The sequence below is a fragment of the Enhydra lutris genome, unplaced genomic scaffold (genome assembly GCF_002288905.1).
Source record: "Enhydra lutris kenyoni isolate GAN:26980312 unplaced genomic scaffold, ASM228890v2 scaffoldscaffold43, whole genome shotgun sequence".
NCBI lineage: Eukaryota > Metazoa > Chordata > Mammalia > Carnivora > Mustelidae > Enhydra > Enhydra lutris.
In genome coordinates, this window is record NW_019154127.1 from 5,456,237 (window position 1) to 5,474,452 (window position 18,216).

Consider the following 18,216-nt stretch of genomic DNA (forward strand, 5'->3'; position numbering starts at 1 on the left):
GGTCCTCTTTTCTTCTCCCCCAGCACCTTGATTTGGGACTTCAGGCCTTCAGAATTCTGAGAGAATAAGTTTCTATTTTTTTTACTTGCAGTGTAATATATGCGATGGAATATTTATCATTTTAACCATTTCTAAGTGTACAATCCGGGGGCATTAAATACTTTGGCAATGTTGTATAACCATCACCACTGTCTTCACTTAAAACGTTATCAGCAATAAATAAATAAATAAATAAATAAAAGTTATCAGTCCCCAAATAAATTCTGTATCCATTATACAACAGATCTCTTTCTCCCCCTGTCCCCAGCCCCGGACAACCTCTATTTTGCCTTGTCTCTATTGAATTGGACTGTTCTGGGTACTGCCTATAAGTGGAATTATACAGCGTTTGTCCTTCCCTGTCTGGCTTGTTTCACTGAGTACAACGTTTTCAAGACCCATCCACATTGTATCATGTGTCAGAACCTCATCTCTCATTATGGCTGAACAAAGGTCCATTGTAGGTATAGACCTCACTTGGATTTTCTTTTCATCTGTTGATATGCACTAGGGTTGTTTTACCTTTTGACTATTGTGAACAACATGGCTGTGAAAGCTGGTGTACAAATATATGTTTGAGTCTCTCTTTTCGATTCTTTAGGGTTTTTCACCTAGAAGTGGAATTGCTGGGTCATGTGATAACTCTGTATTTAATTTCTTGAGGTTTTCCACAGTGGCTGCACCATTTTGCATTCTCTCTCTCTCTCTCTTTTTGAGGAACTAAAAAAGCTTATCTGACTTTTCTTTCTCTCCTTCTCAAATGGGTGTTGGATTTTATCTGTACATTTTCTGAGGGTCACCATCTGCCAATGGAATCCTTTATACAGGAGGAAGCTGTGGGACAGATTCCTTCAGAGACCCTTTGGGAGAACTCTTATTGGGTGGGAGTGTTGCTCAATGTTGCCTACTTGTTTCCCTTCTACTACATGTGTGCTACAAAATAGTCCTTGCACGCGATGATGAGCCTCACAATTAGTGAGAAGCAGCTGTGGAAGCCCACTTTGCCATCTCCACACTGGTCGAGGTCCTCCCTTATTTTGTCCATGGCCAGAGGGTCTTTTTGATTTTCCAAAAATCCAGAGAACTCCTTTTCCATGAGTACTCTCAGGTCATCCTTTGTTAAGTAGCCTTTATCCTCAGCAAACCTGTAAAACATGAACATCATGGTTTCCATGGGGTGTTCCATTTGAGACTGCATTTTGGTGAGGTCTGTGAAACCATGGCCCAAGGTGCAGCAGGAATGATTGTCTGGCTGGGACACAGGGCCAGTCAAATTCTCTCTTTTTGTAATCAGTAAAAAGGATTTTTGGCTTTGTAACAAGTTTGAGGTGAAGCCCACATGGGGGCTCACTTGATGCTCTGTACTTGGTCTCCCTCCATCTGACCTGCCTCTGTCCCCACGATCCTCCCTCCATCTGCCCCACTGACAACCTCCATCTGCACGTCTTCCTCAGGCTCTACGTGATGGTAAGATGCCTGCAGCAGCCACCACGTCCAGTTATGCTTGAGTTCATCTCATGGACTCTGAGTTCACTGGAGAAACTTTAAGGTTCTGCCTTACTAGAAGCTGACTGGCTTCTGGAAGGCAAAGATAACAGCCTTTCCCATTTGGTAAATGTCCCCCCACCGCATCTTGGGGAAGCCTCTCCTCCCCAAGCACTAGGTCTGTGAGTGGAGATCACTGTTCATCTGGTGTGCACGGACTGTATCCCTCAGGGCTCTTCAGAGAAACAGACCCAGTAGGACATACAGAAAAGGGGATTTGTTATGGCATATTAGCTCACAGGATCATGGAAGCTGAGGAGTCCTCCTGCTGTTTGCAGGCTGGAGGCTCAGGAAAGCTGGTGGTGAAATTCCATGTGGGTGGAGCCCAGGGTGGGAGAAGATTGATGTCTCCTCTGAAGAACTTGGCTGGATTGCCCCTCCCTCTGTCCTTTGTTCTATTCAGCCTCTCAGTGGGTTAGATGAGCCTCATTGGGGAGGGGATTCTATCTCATTGAGGCCCCTGATTTAAATGCTAATCTTCTCTAGGAACCTCCTCCCAGACACGCCCAGAAAAAACTTGGGCACCCCATGGCGAATCGACCTGACGTAAAATTGAACTGTCACAGGGACTCAAGTTCTCCATCACTTTTGATCCTTCTTTCTTCCTTGACCTTCACACCCAGTTCCTTGCTCTGCCCACCCACTCCCCCCAGCAGATAGTTTTTCTTGTACCTGATTCACTCCCACCTATTTCAGTCTGTGTGAAGTGGTTACCACAGGCATCCCAGATGCAGAGGTGATAATGCACTCTTGGAGGTCTACTTGGTAAACTCACCACAGAACAGAGGAGAAGGGGCTGTTTGTAGGACCTGGAAGGGAATAGGATCACTTCTCTCTTGTGACCAAGGTAACCCTGGGGCTTAGAAGGCAGTCTCGGGAGACCCACCGAATGTAGTAGAAAGGTATGGTTGATCAGGAAGATTTAAACAACGTGACCAGTGAGGAGTTTAGAGAAAAAAAAAGGGGGGCAGGGGGAGAAGGTTAGAAAGTCGCAAGCATAAGTGTCCTGGGGTGCAGCCAATACTGTGTCATCAGAGGTTTCTCACAACCCACGATAAATGTCTCTCTGTCCTGAGTCCATGTTCAAAAAGCAACCTACTGATTACTAATTAGTGTCCCAAATGCTTGCATGGCAGAAAAGCAGTGCCTTGAATGTTTGACAAAAGTCCATTACTGGATCATTGTTAGAGATGGAAGGCTCTCTGAGGGGCCAGAGGGCAGACATAGGGCTCACAAGAGAGCATAATCTGACCACAATGGGCAGACCTCTTGATGTGAACCCAAAGCCATCTGCACCTGTCTGCTCAGCCAGTATCACCTGCATGGCGATGCCATTCAGGGAAACCTTCCTTCCCCTGAGACATAGACTTGAGTCTCACTTCCCCTGCATTGGGTCATCTTCTGATTCTTCCCAATGTCCCAGGGTTTCAAAACCTTGGCCTGAATCCAGACTGAATCAGAAGACTCAAAAAATTGAGCTTCCTATTACAGCCACAGAGTAAAAAATATGTCTCAGCTGTAAGTCCTAGGGGTCCATTGAGGTCACCAGAGCCACAGCATGGGCAGGACTCTGGCCTTGGTTCTTGCCCTGTTCTCACTCCACCACTGCCCAACCATGGCTGCCAGCTTACTATGCCTGGGACAGCCCGCTCCTTGGCAAACCAGAAGAGGTTGCTTAGGGATACTACTTTACTACTCCAGCATGAGGAAGGAAGGTTTTCTCCTCCCCCGGCAACAGCCCAGCTAATGAGAGACAGTCACAGCTCAGCCAACAAGTAGCCACTATACTTCAAACTCCCAGTTTGCTCCTATGGACCTTTTGCTCATAACAGCCCCTCCCCACAGTCAGTTTTCATTTATAAAAGAGCGGTCTTCTCCCTTGTTCTGTAGACTTGCCAATGATTTTGCCATAGGTTTCCTGTCCTGAATTGTGATTCTCCGGTATTCTGGAATACACACTTTTTTGGGGTGGGGGGGGGGAGCTGGTGAAATAACTGACAGTTTTAAGTTTAACATTATTACTATGCGTGTGTTTTATTGTTTTCTGTATGTTGCTTTTTTGGGTTAATCCTATTTCTTGGAAATCACTCCAGAGTAGTACAGGGAACTATTCCACATTCATGTCTACAGTCCACCGTGTAGCCATGCCTGAGTTTATTCAACCAGTTTCTAATTTGTTCAGCCATTCCTTATTGATGGACATTTGGGTTGTTTCCCGCATTTTGCTATTAAAAATAGAGCTTCTGTGACTAGCATTGTGTGTATAGCTCCATTGCATTTTGCCAGTATTATCTTTGGGAGAGATTTCTAGAAGTGGGTTGGCTGGATCAGAAGGCAAATGTATAGATAAATTTGCTAGATAATGTCAAATCCTCCTCTATAGAATCGTACCATTCACATCACAAGTTTTTATGTCTATCTCTTTTATGTTATTAAATCAGAGCTTATGTTTAACTTACTTATTGTGTCCCATTGAGTCAGAAAAACAAACAAACAAAAAAAAACCAAAAAATAAAAAACCTACGAAAACAAACCACAAACCATTTTCCCCCACTGTGTGTTTACTTTCACACAGAAAACTTTAATTCTGACACTTGTAGTCAACCTGTCTATGGGGGATTTTCCCACACTGAGCAATTCTGCAACACCAGCTGGGGGTCCTACAATTTAACCAAATTCTGACACCATCTATGTGGAGATAGCATCAGATCTTACAGCTTAAGGGCTCAGTTTCATGAGGTTCCTCCTCACTCCAGATGCCACTTTCGAGTCTAGGTGGTCACCTGTGCTTCTGACCCATGGGCTATAAATCAGAGGTTCCCCTAGCCGCCTCTTTAGGTTTGATTAATTTGTTAGAGCAGCTCACAGGAAGCAGTTTACTTATGCATACCAGTTTATCATAAAGGGGTACAATAAAGGGTATAGAAGAACAGCCAGTCAAAAGCAATGCACAGGGCAAGGTATGTTGGAAGGGGGCCAACCTTCCATGCCCTCTTCAAGTGTGTTACGTGTTCAATCAATCCAGAAGATCTCTGAAGCCTATACCATTGGGATTTTTTTTTTAAAGATTTTATTTATTTATCTGTCAGAGAGAGAGAGAGAGAGAGCGAGAGTGAGCACAGGCAGATAGAGTGGCAGGCAGAGGCAGAGGGAGAAGCAGGCTCCCTGCCGAGCAAGGAGCCCGACGCGGGACTCGATCCCAGGACTCCGGGATCATGACCCGAGCCGAAGGCAGCCGCCCAACCAACTGAGCCACCCAGGCATCCCACCATTGGGATTTTTATGGAGGCTTTCTCACATAGGCAAGGTCAATCATAAATTCCATTTTCAGCCCTTCTCCTTTCTCAAGAGACTGAGGGGTGGGCTGGGAATTCCAAGCTTCTAATCATGACTTGTTTTTTCTGGTGACCAGCCCCCATCTGGGAGCCCAGGCAGGAGCCCACCTGGCATCACCTCATTAGAACAACAGAAACTCTCATCAACCAGGAAATTAGAAGTGTTTTAGGAGCCTTGTGTCAGGAACTCGGGTCCAAGACCAAATCTTAGAACAAAAGATGCTCCTAGTGCCCTTATCACTTAGAGAGTTAGAGAGTTTCAGGAGCTCAGTGCTGGGAGCCGTGGGCAGAGGCTAACATATATTTTTCTCTACTCTTACACCCATTCAAGAGAAAAACAAGTTGACAGACTAAAACTTTGTTTCCCATCACAAAGTTTATTCAGTGTGTCCATAAAACAATCTTTATTCGTCCATGAAAACAAGCCAATTTGGCTGTTTCATTATTTGGCACTTACAAAGGTACCCTCATGCCATATTTCCAGTGCTAGTAGCTGGCTGTTACAACATCAGTAGAAATATTGCACTTTGAAATTATTTCAATGAAAAAAATTTGTACTGTCCCTAGGGGGAAGACTTCTGGTGTTAGCATGTCCCTTGATGGCACTACATGTCACTCAAATCCTATAGAGAAGGGAAGCTCCCTCCTGTACAAGATGTTGAATTTCCTTCGGCACGGAGCCCTTCTTTGCTCTCTCCCACAGATGTAGCCAGGACTCTCGATTCTCTTTGCCTCACATCACCTTCCAAGTGAGCTGGCTGAGGGCCAGCCCCTGGAAATATGGGGAGGGTTTTGATTCCATTTATCTGGGCCCAGTGGAGTCATGCCAGCCTGCCTGATACAGCTAGGTGCGTCATAAATTCCATGGGCTGACCCCAAGACTGGGGTGTTTGGGCCCCATGATCGAGGTAACAAATTCCTGGAAGTTGGTCACCTGCCAAAAACCCCTTTACAGGTGGACATGTCCTGAAAGGAGGGCTTACACACCTTGGATATACGATCCTCTCTCCTAATGAGCCAGCCGGCCTTCAAAAAGACTTCTGAAGGGACAGTGGCCACAGTGGAAGAAAACAGGATTCTGACCTCTCAGAGCCTATGGATACCAGGGAGGGATCAGGTGGTGGGTTCATTCAAAAGCTTCCCTGTAGAATAAATGCATTGCACGGTGAGTCCTGGGACAAAACAAGGTTCACTGAAATCAGATCACTGCTGGCTTCAGGAAAGATTAAAGGGGGAGGTTGAGCCTTTTTAAAGCATTAGGGTGTACATCAGCTGTGTAAATTTCACAGGAAGGAGTTACCAGGCAGTATGGTGTTGTGATCAAGACGCCACTGATTTATTAAGAAAGGTCATCAGAAAAATATCAGAGTTTACGGATAAAGTTCAGAAGGGACAAAGATTTGGAAATTTGAATTACTAACCTTTTTTAAAAAATTAATTATTACTTTTGTATTGGCAAGACAATTTTTAAAATTTTAATATTTAAAAATTTTTAATGTGATAAAATTAAGGTATAGGATCCAAAAGTCAAAGCTATACTAGAAAGGCATTCACAGGGATGACTCACTCCCACCCTCGCCTGCTCCTCCCCTGTAACTATGTATTGTTACTGTCTCCATGTGGAGCCATCCACCGCCTGGCCAGCCGGCAGTACTGCCACCTCTTTGGGAATTGTGGCAAAGGGGAGAGAAGGGCTGATGAACATAACATTCCTTTCCAACTCTGGCCAGGAGGCGGCACCTTTAATCTGGACCCCTTTCCACCTGAGGGGTTGAAGGGTCACCCTCCTTGTGGTGACGGTGGAGCCTCTCTCCTGGCAAAGGGGAGTGAGGCCCCAGGATTGTGCTAGAAATGGACCAGGTCAACTGTTGAAAATCCAAATCATCTGCACGGTTATTTCAAGACTCATTTGCCAGAAGTTGAAAAAGTTCCTTAAGAGAAGGAGTTGAATTTTGGAAGGGTAGAAACCCTTGGTCTAAAAATAGTTTTTAAGGCATTGGGATAAATGGAGCAATCCCCTAGACCCATTCCTCCCCGAAGCACTGCAATCTAGAGCCCATGCTAATGGTCTACTGTCAGCATCAACAGTTTTTGACTGAGCACCCCATTAGCAAAAAAAAAAAAAAAAAAAAAAAAATGAACGTATACTTCCAATATCCCAATATATATAAATATCTTAATACATGTTAAACCACACATTTTTATATAAAAGCATTTTATTCAGGGGTGTCCAGTGAGTTCGGTCTTGGAGCATGTGACTCTTGATCTTGGGGCTGGAACTTTGAGCCCCACATTGGATGTAGAGAATACTTAAAAATAAATCTTTATTCATAGATTTCATATATTAGTAAGAGAATGTTATACTGTATAATACGAAAAATATGTATTGAAGAGTGTTGATAATAAAATGTCTCAATATGTGCTTATGTTTACTTCCTTCATCCTTGGGGTGTGGACACCTTGCTCCCTTGGGGACCACTGCCCCACTCTCCCCAGATTCCAGAAGTGAGTTCTAGACTGTCTGAAAGTTCACCTTCCTAGACACTTCATCTTCTGTTCCAGACCCTTAGGGAGGAGAAGACGTGGAAAGGAGATGGATGTTTACTGAGTGTCTGTGATAGACTAGCATGCCATGAACGCATTTTGTCCCTGTTACATTTGTCAGGAGAGGCATCCGAGGCTCTCAGGTGGGTGGTCTGCCATGTGGTCCCCACAGGAGGGAGCAGGAGGGAACCCCCATGGCTGGTCTGCTCCAGGAAACCAGGAAGCTGAAGACTGGACTTGGGGTCTGGCATGCGGGCAGGCACATTATTTTGTTTATTTTTCTACTTGGAATATTTTTAGAGAATTGTATTACTTTTTTTTTTTTTTTAAGATTTTATTTATTTATTTGTCAGAGAGAGAGAGGGAGAGAGAGCAAGCACAGGCAGACAGAATGGCAGGCAGAGGCAGAGGGAGAAGCAGGCTCCCTGACGAGCAAGGAGCCCGATGTGGGACTCGATCCCAGGACGCTGGGATCATGACCCGAGCCGAAGGCAGCTGCTTAACCAACTGAGCCACCCAGGCGTCCCTGTATTACTTTTTTTTTTAACTTTTCGAATTTAGCCTCTTGGGAGGGGACTATTTCTCCCTCATTGTCCCATGAGGAACTTGTTCTGAGTTGTTCACAAGTTGCTTTGTTTGGGTCATCTGTAGCAGTGCAGGCTTTCTCAGCGTGGGCACTACTGGCATTCTGGGCTGGATCATTCTTTGTGCAGGGGCCATGTTGTGCCTTGTAGCACACATCTCCAGGCTCTATCTAGTATACTCTCCCAAACTCTAACCACCAAAAATGTCTCTAGATTTTTGCCAAATGTCTCCTGAGGGACACAACTGCCCCCACTGGGAACTAATGGTGGAAAGTCCTAGCCCTACAGTTGGGTGAGCCATTTTCAAAATATAACAGGTTCCATCATCCTTTGATGTTGAGCTCAGCACTCCTGTTAGGGCCCCAGACTTCCAGGTTGGAACTCTCCATGTACCAGGAAGCAGTTACATTAGATCTGCAGAGAGTAGACCCTATCCTGGACCATGGCCCCCTCCTTCCACCTGTTCCTGCAAAGCACTCTCTCTAGATGCATGTCAGTTCATATACCCCCAGCGGACAACACTTTGGGATGCTGCAATGCTCTTTGAATAAAGCCCAGACTTTCCAAAGGGCCCTTCACTGCCTGATCCTTACCGACCTCTGCAGGGCTCTCTGCCCTTCACCTGACCGGCCCATCCATGCGTAGCTCCACCCTCTCTGTACTTCTTGCTCTGGGTTTCCCCAGGCTCACTCCTCTGTCTGGAATGCTATCTCCTAGCTTTATTTATTTATTTATTTATTTATTTTTTGACTAGCTGTGTTTCAATTTCTCTTTCAGGTGTCCCCTAGGCCTGACTAAGCTTCATTCCACACCTACCTAGCCCCAGGTCAGGGTTGGGCATCCCTCCTCCATGGTCATAACAGAACATTTATTTCGTCTGTCTTGTAAGGAATGCTCCATCTGGGTGTGGGCCATGTGGCCTGGCCACCCCTGTGTCCCCAGCCCCAGCCCCAGCACAGTGACTGGCATGGCACAGGTCTCAGAGCTCAACGGATGCCCACACTGGACAGTGCCTGGCACGAGGCACATGCTTCCCAAATAATAGGAAGGGTCAAGTTCATAGGGTTAAGTTCACAGACTCTGGAGCCAGGCTGTCTGGGTCTGTGACTGGGCTCTGCTGCTTTGTAACTGGGTGCCCTTGGGCAAATCACTTACCATCTCTGTTTCAGTCTCTTTGTCTTTAGCATGGAGCAGTCATAACAGCATTTACCTGGAAGATGATTGTAAGAATTGCACGAATTAATATTATGTGCTTAAAACAGTGCTTGGCATTCAGCCATCACTATGAGTTTGCTGTTAGTGGTTCCTAATGCTTGATAGAACTTACCCGGGCTAAGAGGATAAGAATTGAGGTTTGAGGGGGATGGTAAGGGATTGGGATCAAGAGGGAAAGGGAGACAGGGTGGGCTGGGGGTCTTCATGGTGTAAGAGAAAACCAAGAGCCTGGACTTCCCAAGAATAATGTTGGGACCTTGGAGAAAAGTGCAGGAGAGTATGGGAAGATTCTAGAAACTCATTCATTTTATCAGAATTTGTGGTAGGTTAATTCTGATCTGGGAAAGGAGAATGGAATTCCCTTTCTTCCTTCCCCTCCTTCTTTGGCTCTTTCTCCCCAGGACTCACATGAGGAAGCTTCTCTAGATACTTACTTTCCATTTATCACATCATTTCCTTGGAAAAATACATTTCATATTTCTACCTTCTGGCTGGTCAACACAACTACTAGAAAAGAGGAAACTGCCTATTACATAAAACCGCAATGGTTTCTTCCTATTCTTAAGCATTTGGATAAAATGGAAAAATTTAAACCTGCCTCGGAGGCATTTCTAGCTCTCCAACCTATGCCCATTCCATAGAAAATGAAAATAAGAATTTTCCATCCACCATTTTCAGTTTGCATTCACAGGTCTGGAGTCATAAAGAAATAACCTGGTGTGGGTGTCAAGACTGAGTTTTAAAATCTAAAAGGGAAATGACTTTGAACTTTAAAACAAGGTCATCATGACTCGAGAAGCCAAGAACAGGAATGTTTCTTGATTCCTGAGCCTGCGTTCATGAGCCCACACTGACCTTTACTGATTATTTAAGCTCCTGAGGTTTAAATGCAATGGAAATCACCAGGTTATTTGTCAGCCGTTGAGTTAATTTGGTTGTTTAAACAATTAAATCGAGCAGGCAGGTAGGCAGACCCACGCAAACACGTGCCTGACATTGGCACTAGGTGCCCTTGGGCGAATTGAGACTAAGTATGGTAAGATGTAGGAGTTTTCTCCTCATCCAGGCTGCCTGAGAGACCGGGCTCCTGGTTCTGTCACTTACCGAGGGTATTTGACACCTTTGAATCTCAACCTGCTCATCTTTAAAATGGGATAGTCATTTCAGGTACCTCATGGAGGTCCCCAACGTTGAAAGGAGATGGTCCACACTCATGGTGTGTTAGGCATTAGTGTGACTGCCTGTGTTTTGGAGCTCAGGAGCAGAGAGATGGCTCCTACCAGGAGAAAGAGCTGATTCATAGAAGGCTTTTTGGGAGGAGTGTGAGCAAGCTAAGGGGGAGGATGCAGGGTGAGGTGGAGAGGGAGGGCATTAGTCCTGCTAAAACAGCAGGTGTATCCAGTGACACTTTCTGGGGCCAGGAATGACCTAATGCCCTCAAGAAGTGATATGTCAATTTTCCAGCATTTTTTGGTCCTGTATGGCTCTGATGTCACCAACCCCCTAAACCAGTGCCCAACCCTAGCCCTGCTTCTGAAGAAAACACCTCCGATGTCATGAAGCTGTGGGTCCTTGTTTCCTGGGTCAGTCTCGTGGTTTACATGTGTAACCCAAGCATCACTACCTTCACTTTTGAAATTGTAGAAGTTTGGGTTATAAATTATGTCCTAACTACACCAACCACCTTCTGTGCAGTGGTGTGTTTGGAAAACGAAGGAAAAGAGGCAGAGATGAGGAGAGGAGGAGATGCAGCAGGTGGAGGTGGGCTGGGGGCAGGGCGGACGTGGATGCTGGGGGCCCTTTGGGATGGTGTGGGGGTGTGTGTGGGGGTTGTGGGGGTAAGGAGGGGGTGGAGCCAGCCACAGAGGGAGGAACTGGAAAGGGGCAGGGCTGCCCTCCATGCTCAGAATGGGGTTGCCAGCCACTTGCAACTTCAGGGACAGCTGGAAGATAGGGGGGTAGTCAGGCAACTAGCATACGGGTCATATCTATAGCTTTGTTAAGGTGAACCTACATACATTGAAATACAAAAATTCTGTCGTCTCCAGAAATCCCCTTGTCCCTCTGCCAGCAGCGCCCCCACTCCCTGCCCCCAGCCAGCCATGATCTGATTTGTATGGTTTTGGCTTGGGAATAGTGCCAGATAGTGCACCTGGGTGGCTCAGTGGGTTAAGCCTCTGCCTTCAGCTCAGGTCATGATCACAGGGTCCTGGGATTGAGCCCTGCATTGGGCTCTCTGCTCAGCAGGGAGTCTGCTTCCCCCTGTTCTTTCTCTGCCTGCCTCTCTGCGTAGTTGTGATCTCTCTCTTTGTCAAATAAATAAAATGTTAAAAAAAAAGAAATGATGCCAGATAAATTGAATGATATGTAGCTTTTTGAGTCTAGCTTCCTCTATTTTTCATAATGCGTTTGAGATTCGTCTATCAATAGCCGGACATTTTAATGACTGAGGCTGTATGGGTACAACACAGTTTGTCTATCCATGTCTCCGAGTGAGGACATTTAGATTATTTTCATTAATGATATTATTTTGACCAATCAATACATTTGTGTAACTGGTACCCCTCTTAAGATACATGTATAGGTTTCATTTAAAATACCACTGAGAAACAAACTCTAGATTAAGGGCTCTTGACCTTTTCTGAGCTATGGATCCCTTTGCTAGCCTGGTGAGTTCTCTCTAAATGCGTTTGATGCCCAAGATAAAATGTGTGGGATCTCAAAGGAAGCCAATTATACTAAAATGCAATTAACCGACAATAAGAAGAAATGTGTGGTTAAGAAGAAATATAGGAAGAAATGAAGGAACAATGTATGCATTTCTTTATGAACCCATTACATAAACTCCAGAGTTTATGTAATTTCCAAGTAGTGATGAGCAGAAACGACACTTTAAGTTAACTCACCTCTGGAATGAGATACAAAAATCCCTCTGATTCTTACTGGGGATAAAGCCATGGCTACAATTATTGCAATAGTTCGCTCCTTACATTCATCCCTGGAGGAATTGCCAAATTCGAGTTTCGTGAATATAAAAATATGATTTTCCTCCAGGAACGCCCCGAATTCTATCCACCGCCTTTTGGGGACTTTGATTATGGTGCCTTGTTGTAATTAGAACATCCAGCTAGCTCATTTTGTTGCCACAACACGAAAAGGGGATGGCAGATCAGTTTTTTTTTTTTTTTTTCCAGACATCCATATTCTCAGAGACAGAATTCACCCAGGTCTTTCCCTCTGCGGACTCCCAGGTGCTGACTGGTAGGTGAGTGCGTATTTCAGAAAGGTGCCTTGTCCCGTGGTGCTTCTGCAACGTTAGAAACTGCTGGGCTTACAGCAGTGTAACCATTATGCCTTCACGTCCCATGAAAGAAAACTGGAACAAAGCCCTCAAGGTCCTCGGGGAGGTGAAATGTCTCTTTATCTCGACCTGGGAGACCTGCTGCCTGAATTTATAGCAGTGTACGCACACTTAAAGCAGAAGGAAAAAAAAAAAAGGCAAGAATCGGTTAACCAGGGGTAGAAAAATACAACCCGTAACCCGTATTTTGTGAGCTCTGAGTTTCTAATGAAACACGAGCCAGTATGATTCTGGGAAAATTCAACTTCCTGGTGTAAAGACAGGCTTATAAAACAGCTTTCAAGTTTTGTATATATCGAATGCTCCCGCACTCACCCAACTGGATTTTTTCAGATGTAATGCACATAAGGGCACCAGAGACATGGAGACCGATAATGCCTTACAAACCACTGAGATTTACAAGGAAGAATAATTTTATCCCAAAGATACAAAATCTTCTCCAAATAAGGTTGTTTTGAAATTTAGTGGTTCAGGCTTTGTCTCACTCCTCCAAACAATCTAGAATTCCCTCCCCCTCTGACTGTCATATGTCTACATTGCTTTCACACCCCCCAAGGTTCTCATTCACTCCCTCACTATAAACATCCATATGGCCAATGTATACCTTCCTTTTATTCTTTCATCAAAGATCCCAAGTGGGTTAACTTAGGAACAGTCAAAGACTTTCTACCTGAAAAATAATTTCTCACTCTCTCTTGGGTGCCTTAACATGTTCATGGGTTCGAAGCTTTTATTTCCCAAATAGAGGTAGGGACTTAAATGTGTAAATGCTCTTTGTCCTGGTAGTTCACTGACTCAAGCTCACATGAAGGTGTACATGCATGATGCTCAAGGTGGTCTTCCCCAACCTGGAAGAATGTGAGACACTCCTGCAGACACCAAGGCCTCTAGTCCAACCAGTTGGATAAATCATTTCTGGAGACCGGGTCAGCAGGCATTTCATTCTGACACATGCCCCAGGCATCCCTGTCATTGTGATGCACAGCTGGGGTTGGAGCACTGAAGGTCTGATGCTGATGCCTTATCTTTGTTATGTCCACAGTTCCACAGACCTCTTGTTTGGTCCCAAATAACCTTATACGAGCAGGAATCTTATAAGGGATCACTTCCCAGTGCTAAGGTTGGGAAACTTGTCCAAAGACACCGAGAAAGAAAGGGCAAGTAAAAGAAGAAGAAGGTAGGGCTGGTCTGCCCTTGGCTTATTTTGGAAATTTTGTTTAAAGCCAATCCTGTATGTTAATAAATGCCATGAGTATCACCTGTGAAACCAGGGACTTAAACATGAAATGGGTTTTTAAGAAAAGCTGGCTTCCATTTGCAAATGGAGTTGGGAGCCCTCCAGAAGGAATCTTCCAGCTGGATGGTAAGGATGTATTTCTTTCTTTTTTTTTTTTTTTTTTTTTTCTTGGCGAGAAAGTTGCCATCCCTGTCTTAGCCCAGAAAGGGCCAGTCAAGTATCTTGGACTCTCTTGATTCCTGGGTTACAAGTATTGGCAAGTATAAATGGGGTTGCAAATGTATACAAATGGAGAAAAAAGTTTTATGAAGCATTTGAATCCTCAAATAATGAGGATTGCCTATACTTTGTACAGATTGACTCATAACACCGCTAGTAGAAGGACCCATGCCATAGAAGAAGAGACCAAGACACATAGAGGTTAGTAGCTTGTCCCAAGTCAGACAGCAGGCAAAAAGGAAGCCAGGACTATACACCTGCTTCCAGGGCTCCTCAGAGCCCCACCTGCTGCTTTCAGACTTGTTAAGAGTGTCAGGTGCCATGAGACCTCAACTCTGCCAAGAGCACCTTTGGCATTGGGATCTTTCCAGAATATTTTATGGGTTTTAGGACTTCAGAATAGAGTCTGAAGAAGGCACTGTGCCTCTCATCGCTGCTTCTGGTGTGGCAATTGTCTACAAGCTAAAGAACAGGAAGGACATCAGATCTCGGCCACTAATTGGCCCTGTTTTCAAGAGGAAATAAACAAGAGAAAAGAGAATGAGATTTAGCAGCTGTGTTCAGAAGGCTGGCAGGGATAGGAGTGGGATTTGGACAGCAGCCTTCATGGCGAGCCTGTAAGATGGAGGCTGTGGCCAGAAGTTAGCCGCCTGCACGGAGAGGGAAGCAGGTTCCCAAAATAGAGCTCCACATTAAGGCTGGGCACAAGCTCACTGGTATGTAGAATCTGCAAAAGCTGAACTCAGAGAGACACAGAATACATGGTGCTTTCTGAGGCTGGGGGTGGGGCAATGGGGAGACGCTGATCACAGGGTACAAACTTTCAGTGATGAGATCAGTAAGTTCTGCGGAGCTAACGTACAGCTGGGTGATTACAGTTAACAAGACTGAAATATACTTGAAAATACACTTGAAGAATACTTGAAAGTTGCTAAGAGAGTAGGTCTTAAATGTTGTTCGCTACACCAAAAAATGGTAATTATGTGAGGTGGTGGAGATGTTAATTAACCTTGTGGTGGTGATCATTTCGCCATATGTATGTGTATCAAATCTTCATGTCGGACATCTTAAATATCACACAATGTGGTATGCCAATTAGGTTGCAACAAAGCTGGCGAGAGAAGTAAAGCACAGCATCTTATTCTATGATTGCCAGGGATGATTACCATGATTGTTTTTTTATACAAGGGCCTGAAAGTGATCAAGTTATCCTCAGAGGAAATATTTCACACAAAAAATCATATTAAAGAATGAAATTCACAACTCATAATTTAATCCAGTTCAAGTCCCTGTCATTTCACTCTGAGGCATCCTCTTTTCTACTCTAGGACAGTGACCACCTCTCAGGATTGTTGAGATTATTAAATAATTTGAAATCATATATCATGTACAAAAATGCTCTATATAGTGGCAGAATGCATAACAATCTATTTAGCAGACGGAACTAGACAGAACAATCTTTAAGGTCTTTGATCTTACTGTTGGTAACCATACCTGCACTAGAATTATGGAAGAATTTTAAACCTAATTTAGAATGTCATAAAGGAAGTATAAAGGGAAGAAATTACTGTGCCATGTAAATTTCTAATTAAATTTCTAATTGGCACTATAATGCTTTCTCTGCAAGATGGATAATTATATAATAAGTAGTTGTACATAATTTTTTTATAGTGAATCACTGTACCCCAAATATTTACATATGGGGTTTTGTTCCAATAATACTGTGACATTTCATAAATAAATACAATAAAATATAACCAAATATCCATATTGTTTTCAACATGCTCAACAACCAGTCTGCTTTTGAGAATTTGGTTCATTATTCTGTACTATGTACCAGGCATATAGGGCTCTTCTTTCCTTTCTTTCCTTCCTTCCTCCTTCCCTCCCTCCCTATTCCTTCCTCCCCTTCCTTGGGTTCCTCCTTTCTTTCTTTCAGTCAATAAGTCCTTTGCTTTGTTCATTTGAAATAAGGAAGTAAACCTCATTGCTAACTAAAACTTAAAACTGTAAGCATTCTTTTGCTTTTGATTTAAGCATTTTGTTTTCATGAAGATGACTGTTACAGCTTCCTTTTTTGCTCTTTCTGATGGGTTCTGGATCAAGACACTAGAAAATAGGTTAGACTGAATTTAGGATAGAGTCATGGGCTCAGAATGAGAGCTCAGTTGCTCACCCTTGGGGAAAACACTCACACTGTGAGAGGTAAACTCAGTTGTATTGTTTTTGGCTCTGGGAGACCTTTTCTGCTCACTTCCTGATTCTGAGCTTTGTTCCGCTCCGATTAGTGATTTCCACATATGTGAGGTGTTAGATCATAGATTACAGAATTGGAGTGCTGAAGGAACCCCACAATCATCTGATTCAAGGTCCTCATTCAGGTGATGTACCATCAAGTGAAAGGGACTTCCCAAGGTCACTGAATTCACCACTCTCCTGATCACACCCAAACACCTCCCGGGAGAGTGTGCCCACAGAGCTGAGGCCCAAGTAGCGCGTCCTTCACAGCCTTTATCTCTTTCTGGTCCAATCAGATTAAACTCAACCAAATTCAAAAGGAAAGCTCAAATCTTAGTAAGATTTGGAGGTGTAAAAGTCATGAGCTAAATGATTTCATCTTAAGTGTGTTGAATAAATGAACAAAAATACATTTCAAACATTTGTCTCCAAGTTTTTAAGAAATGTGTTTCAAAATATAAGCAGCAAAAATATTTCTACAAAGCATGGCCTTGGAGTATTTGAATTCATAGAATGTGGTTAAAGATATTCAAATAAACAAATATGTCATCAGAGTTATTGATGAAGCATGGTGTGAAATGCCAGCAATGAGCCAGTGTGAACATTGCAGGTTTACAGCTGTAGTAAGGTTTTTCCAAAACAGAGTGGGACCTTTGTTCCATTTGTGCTTATTTCTCCAGCACTATCTGAGTCTGTGCCACAAGAAAGTCCTCAGAAAAAGTTTGTGGTATGATGGATGGTTGAATGGTTGGATGGATGGATGGATGGAAGGATTGGAAGGATGATAGATGGATGGATGATGGATGGATGGAAGGAGGATGGATGGATGGATGGGTAGGTCTTCTCAATGCTGTGAGTAGAACAGAAATGTTTTTTTCTAAAAGAGTTTCATGACTATATTATAGAGAGGATAACTTAATTTTGTGATGTGGTGCTTACTTTCTCATGAACCTGTAGTTAGGCAAAATGATAAAAACAAAAGTTTTTTTGTTTTGTTTTTGTTTTTGTGGTCACAATGGTCAGCTTGTGCTTCACTTGGGTATTCAGAGCTCACTTGACTCCCAGCAGCAGGCATTTTTTGGATGTGTGGGTACAAGGTGTGCTCTAGGATCACCTTTTCTCTTTACCTCCATCTTTTTCCATTCTGACAGATAACTTTTTTCCCAATGTTTCCTATAAGGAATGGAAATTTAGGAAATTGAATTTTCTAAGCCCTTATGTGTCAGTGGATGCCTAGGGCCACGAAAGCTGGCTTTTTGACAAATAACAAGGGGTTAATATTTTAGATAAATGTCCTGTGTTATAGAAGAGGGCCATTCCAATATCTGGACAGTGAAAAACAATTGGACCAGCCCTTGAACCACCACCCAAAGGCAAATCAGTACCACTTGGTGATCGTGCAGAAACATCCAAGTTTACAAAATGCTTTACACATTATCATTTTCAAAGTTCAGAGGATCCTAGCACAGTAGGTTTATTACCAAGAAGTGGCTTGCACAATACAACACAGCCAGTTAGCAGCAGAATTAGGAGTTGAGCCTAGACTTCTCAATGCAAATCACATAATCTCTCTCTCCTTTCAAAGAGTTTCTCATCAGGATTCATTTGTAATCTGCAAGGAGATGTTTGAAGAGTGAGCAACCCTCCGACACAACACAGCACCCCCTCACCTACTTCCCCTGAGCTCCTGGTAGAGTTGATATACTATATTAAGGCATTTTCTGTGGAAAATACTATAATCAGGGGGCTGGAGGGAGGCTGGTCTCCCTATCACCCAACGATTGACAATATGGGCTGGTTAATTCTTGGTGGTGGGGGATGACCTGTGCGTGGGAGGAAGTTTAGCAGCATCCTGGCTTCTACTCACTAGAAGTCAGTAGAGTCTCCAATCACAACAAC

At 43.9% G+C, this 18,216-nt stretch overlaps 1 protein-coding gene across 1 annotated transcript; it reads right to left on the reverse strand.

Moving 5' to 3' along the window:
* Positions 1-961: 961 nt before the first annotated feature.
* On the reverse strand, positions 962-1,237 carry LOC111155621 (protein S100-A10-like). Its single transcript, XM_022515888.1, has one exon. It carries the CDS (start codon positions 1,235-1,237, stop codon positions 962-964), a length of 276 nt encoding a protein of 91 aa, XP_022371596.1.
* Between the last annotated feature and the right edge of the window lie 16,979 nt (positions 1,238-18,216).

Coding starts and splice junctions, on each gene's coding strand:
- LOC111155621 (XM_022515888.1), bottom strand. CDS start 1,237: ATGCAGTCTCAAATGGAACACCCCATGGAAACCATGATGTTCATGTTT.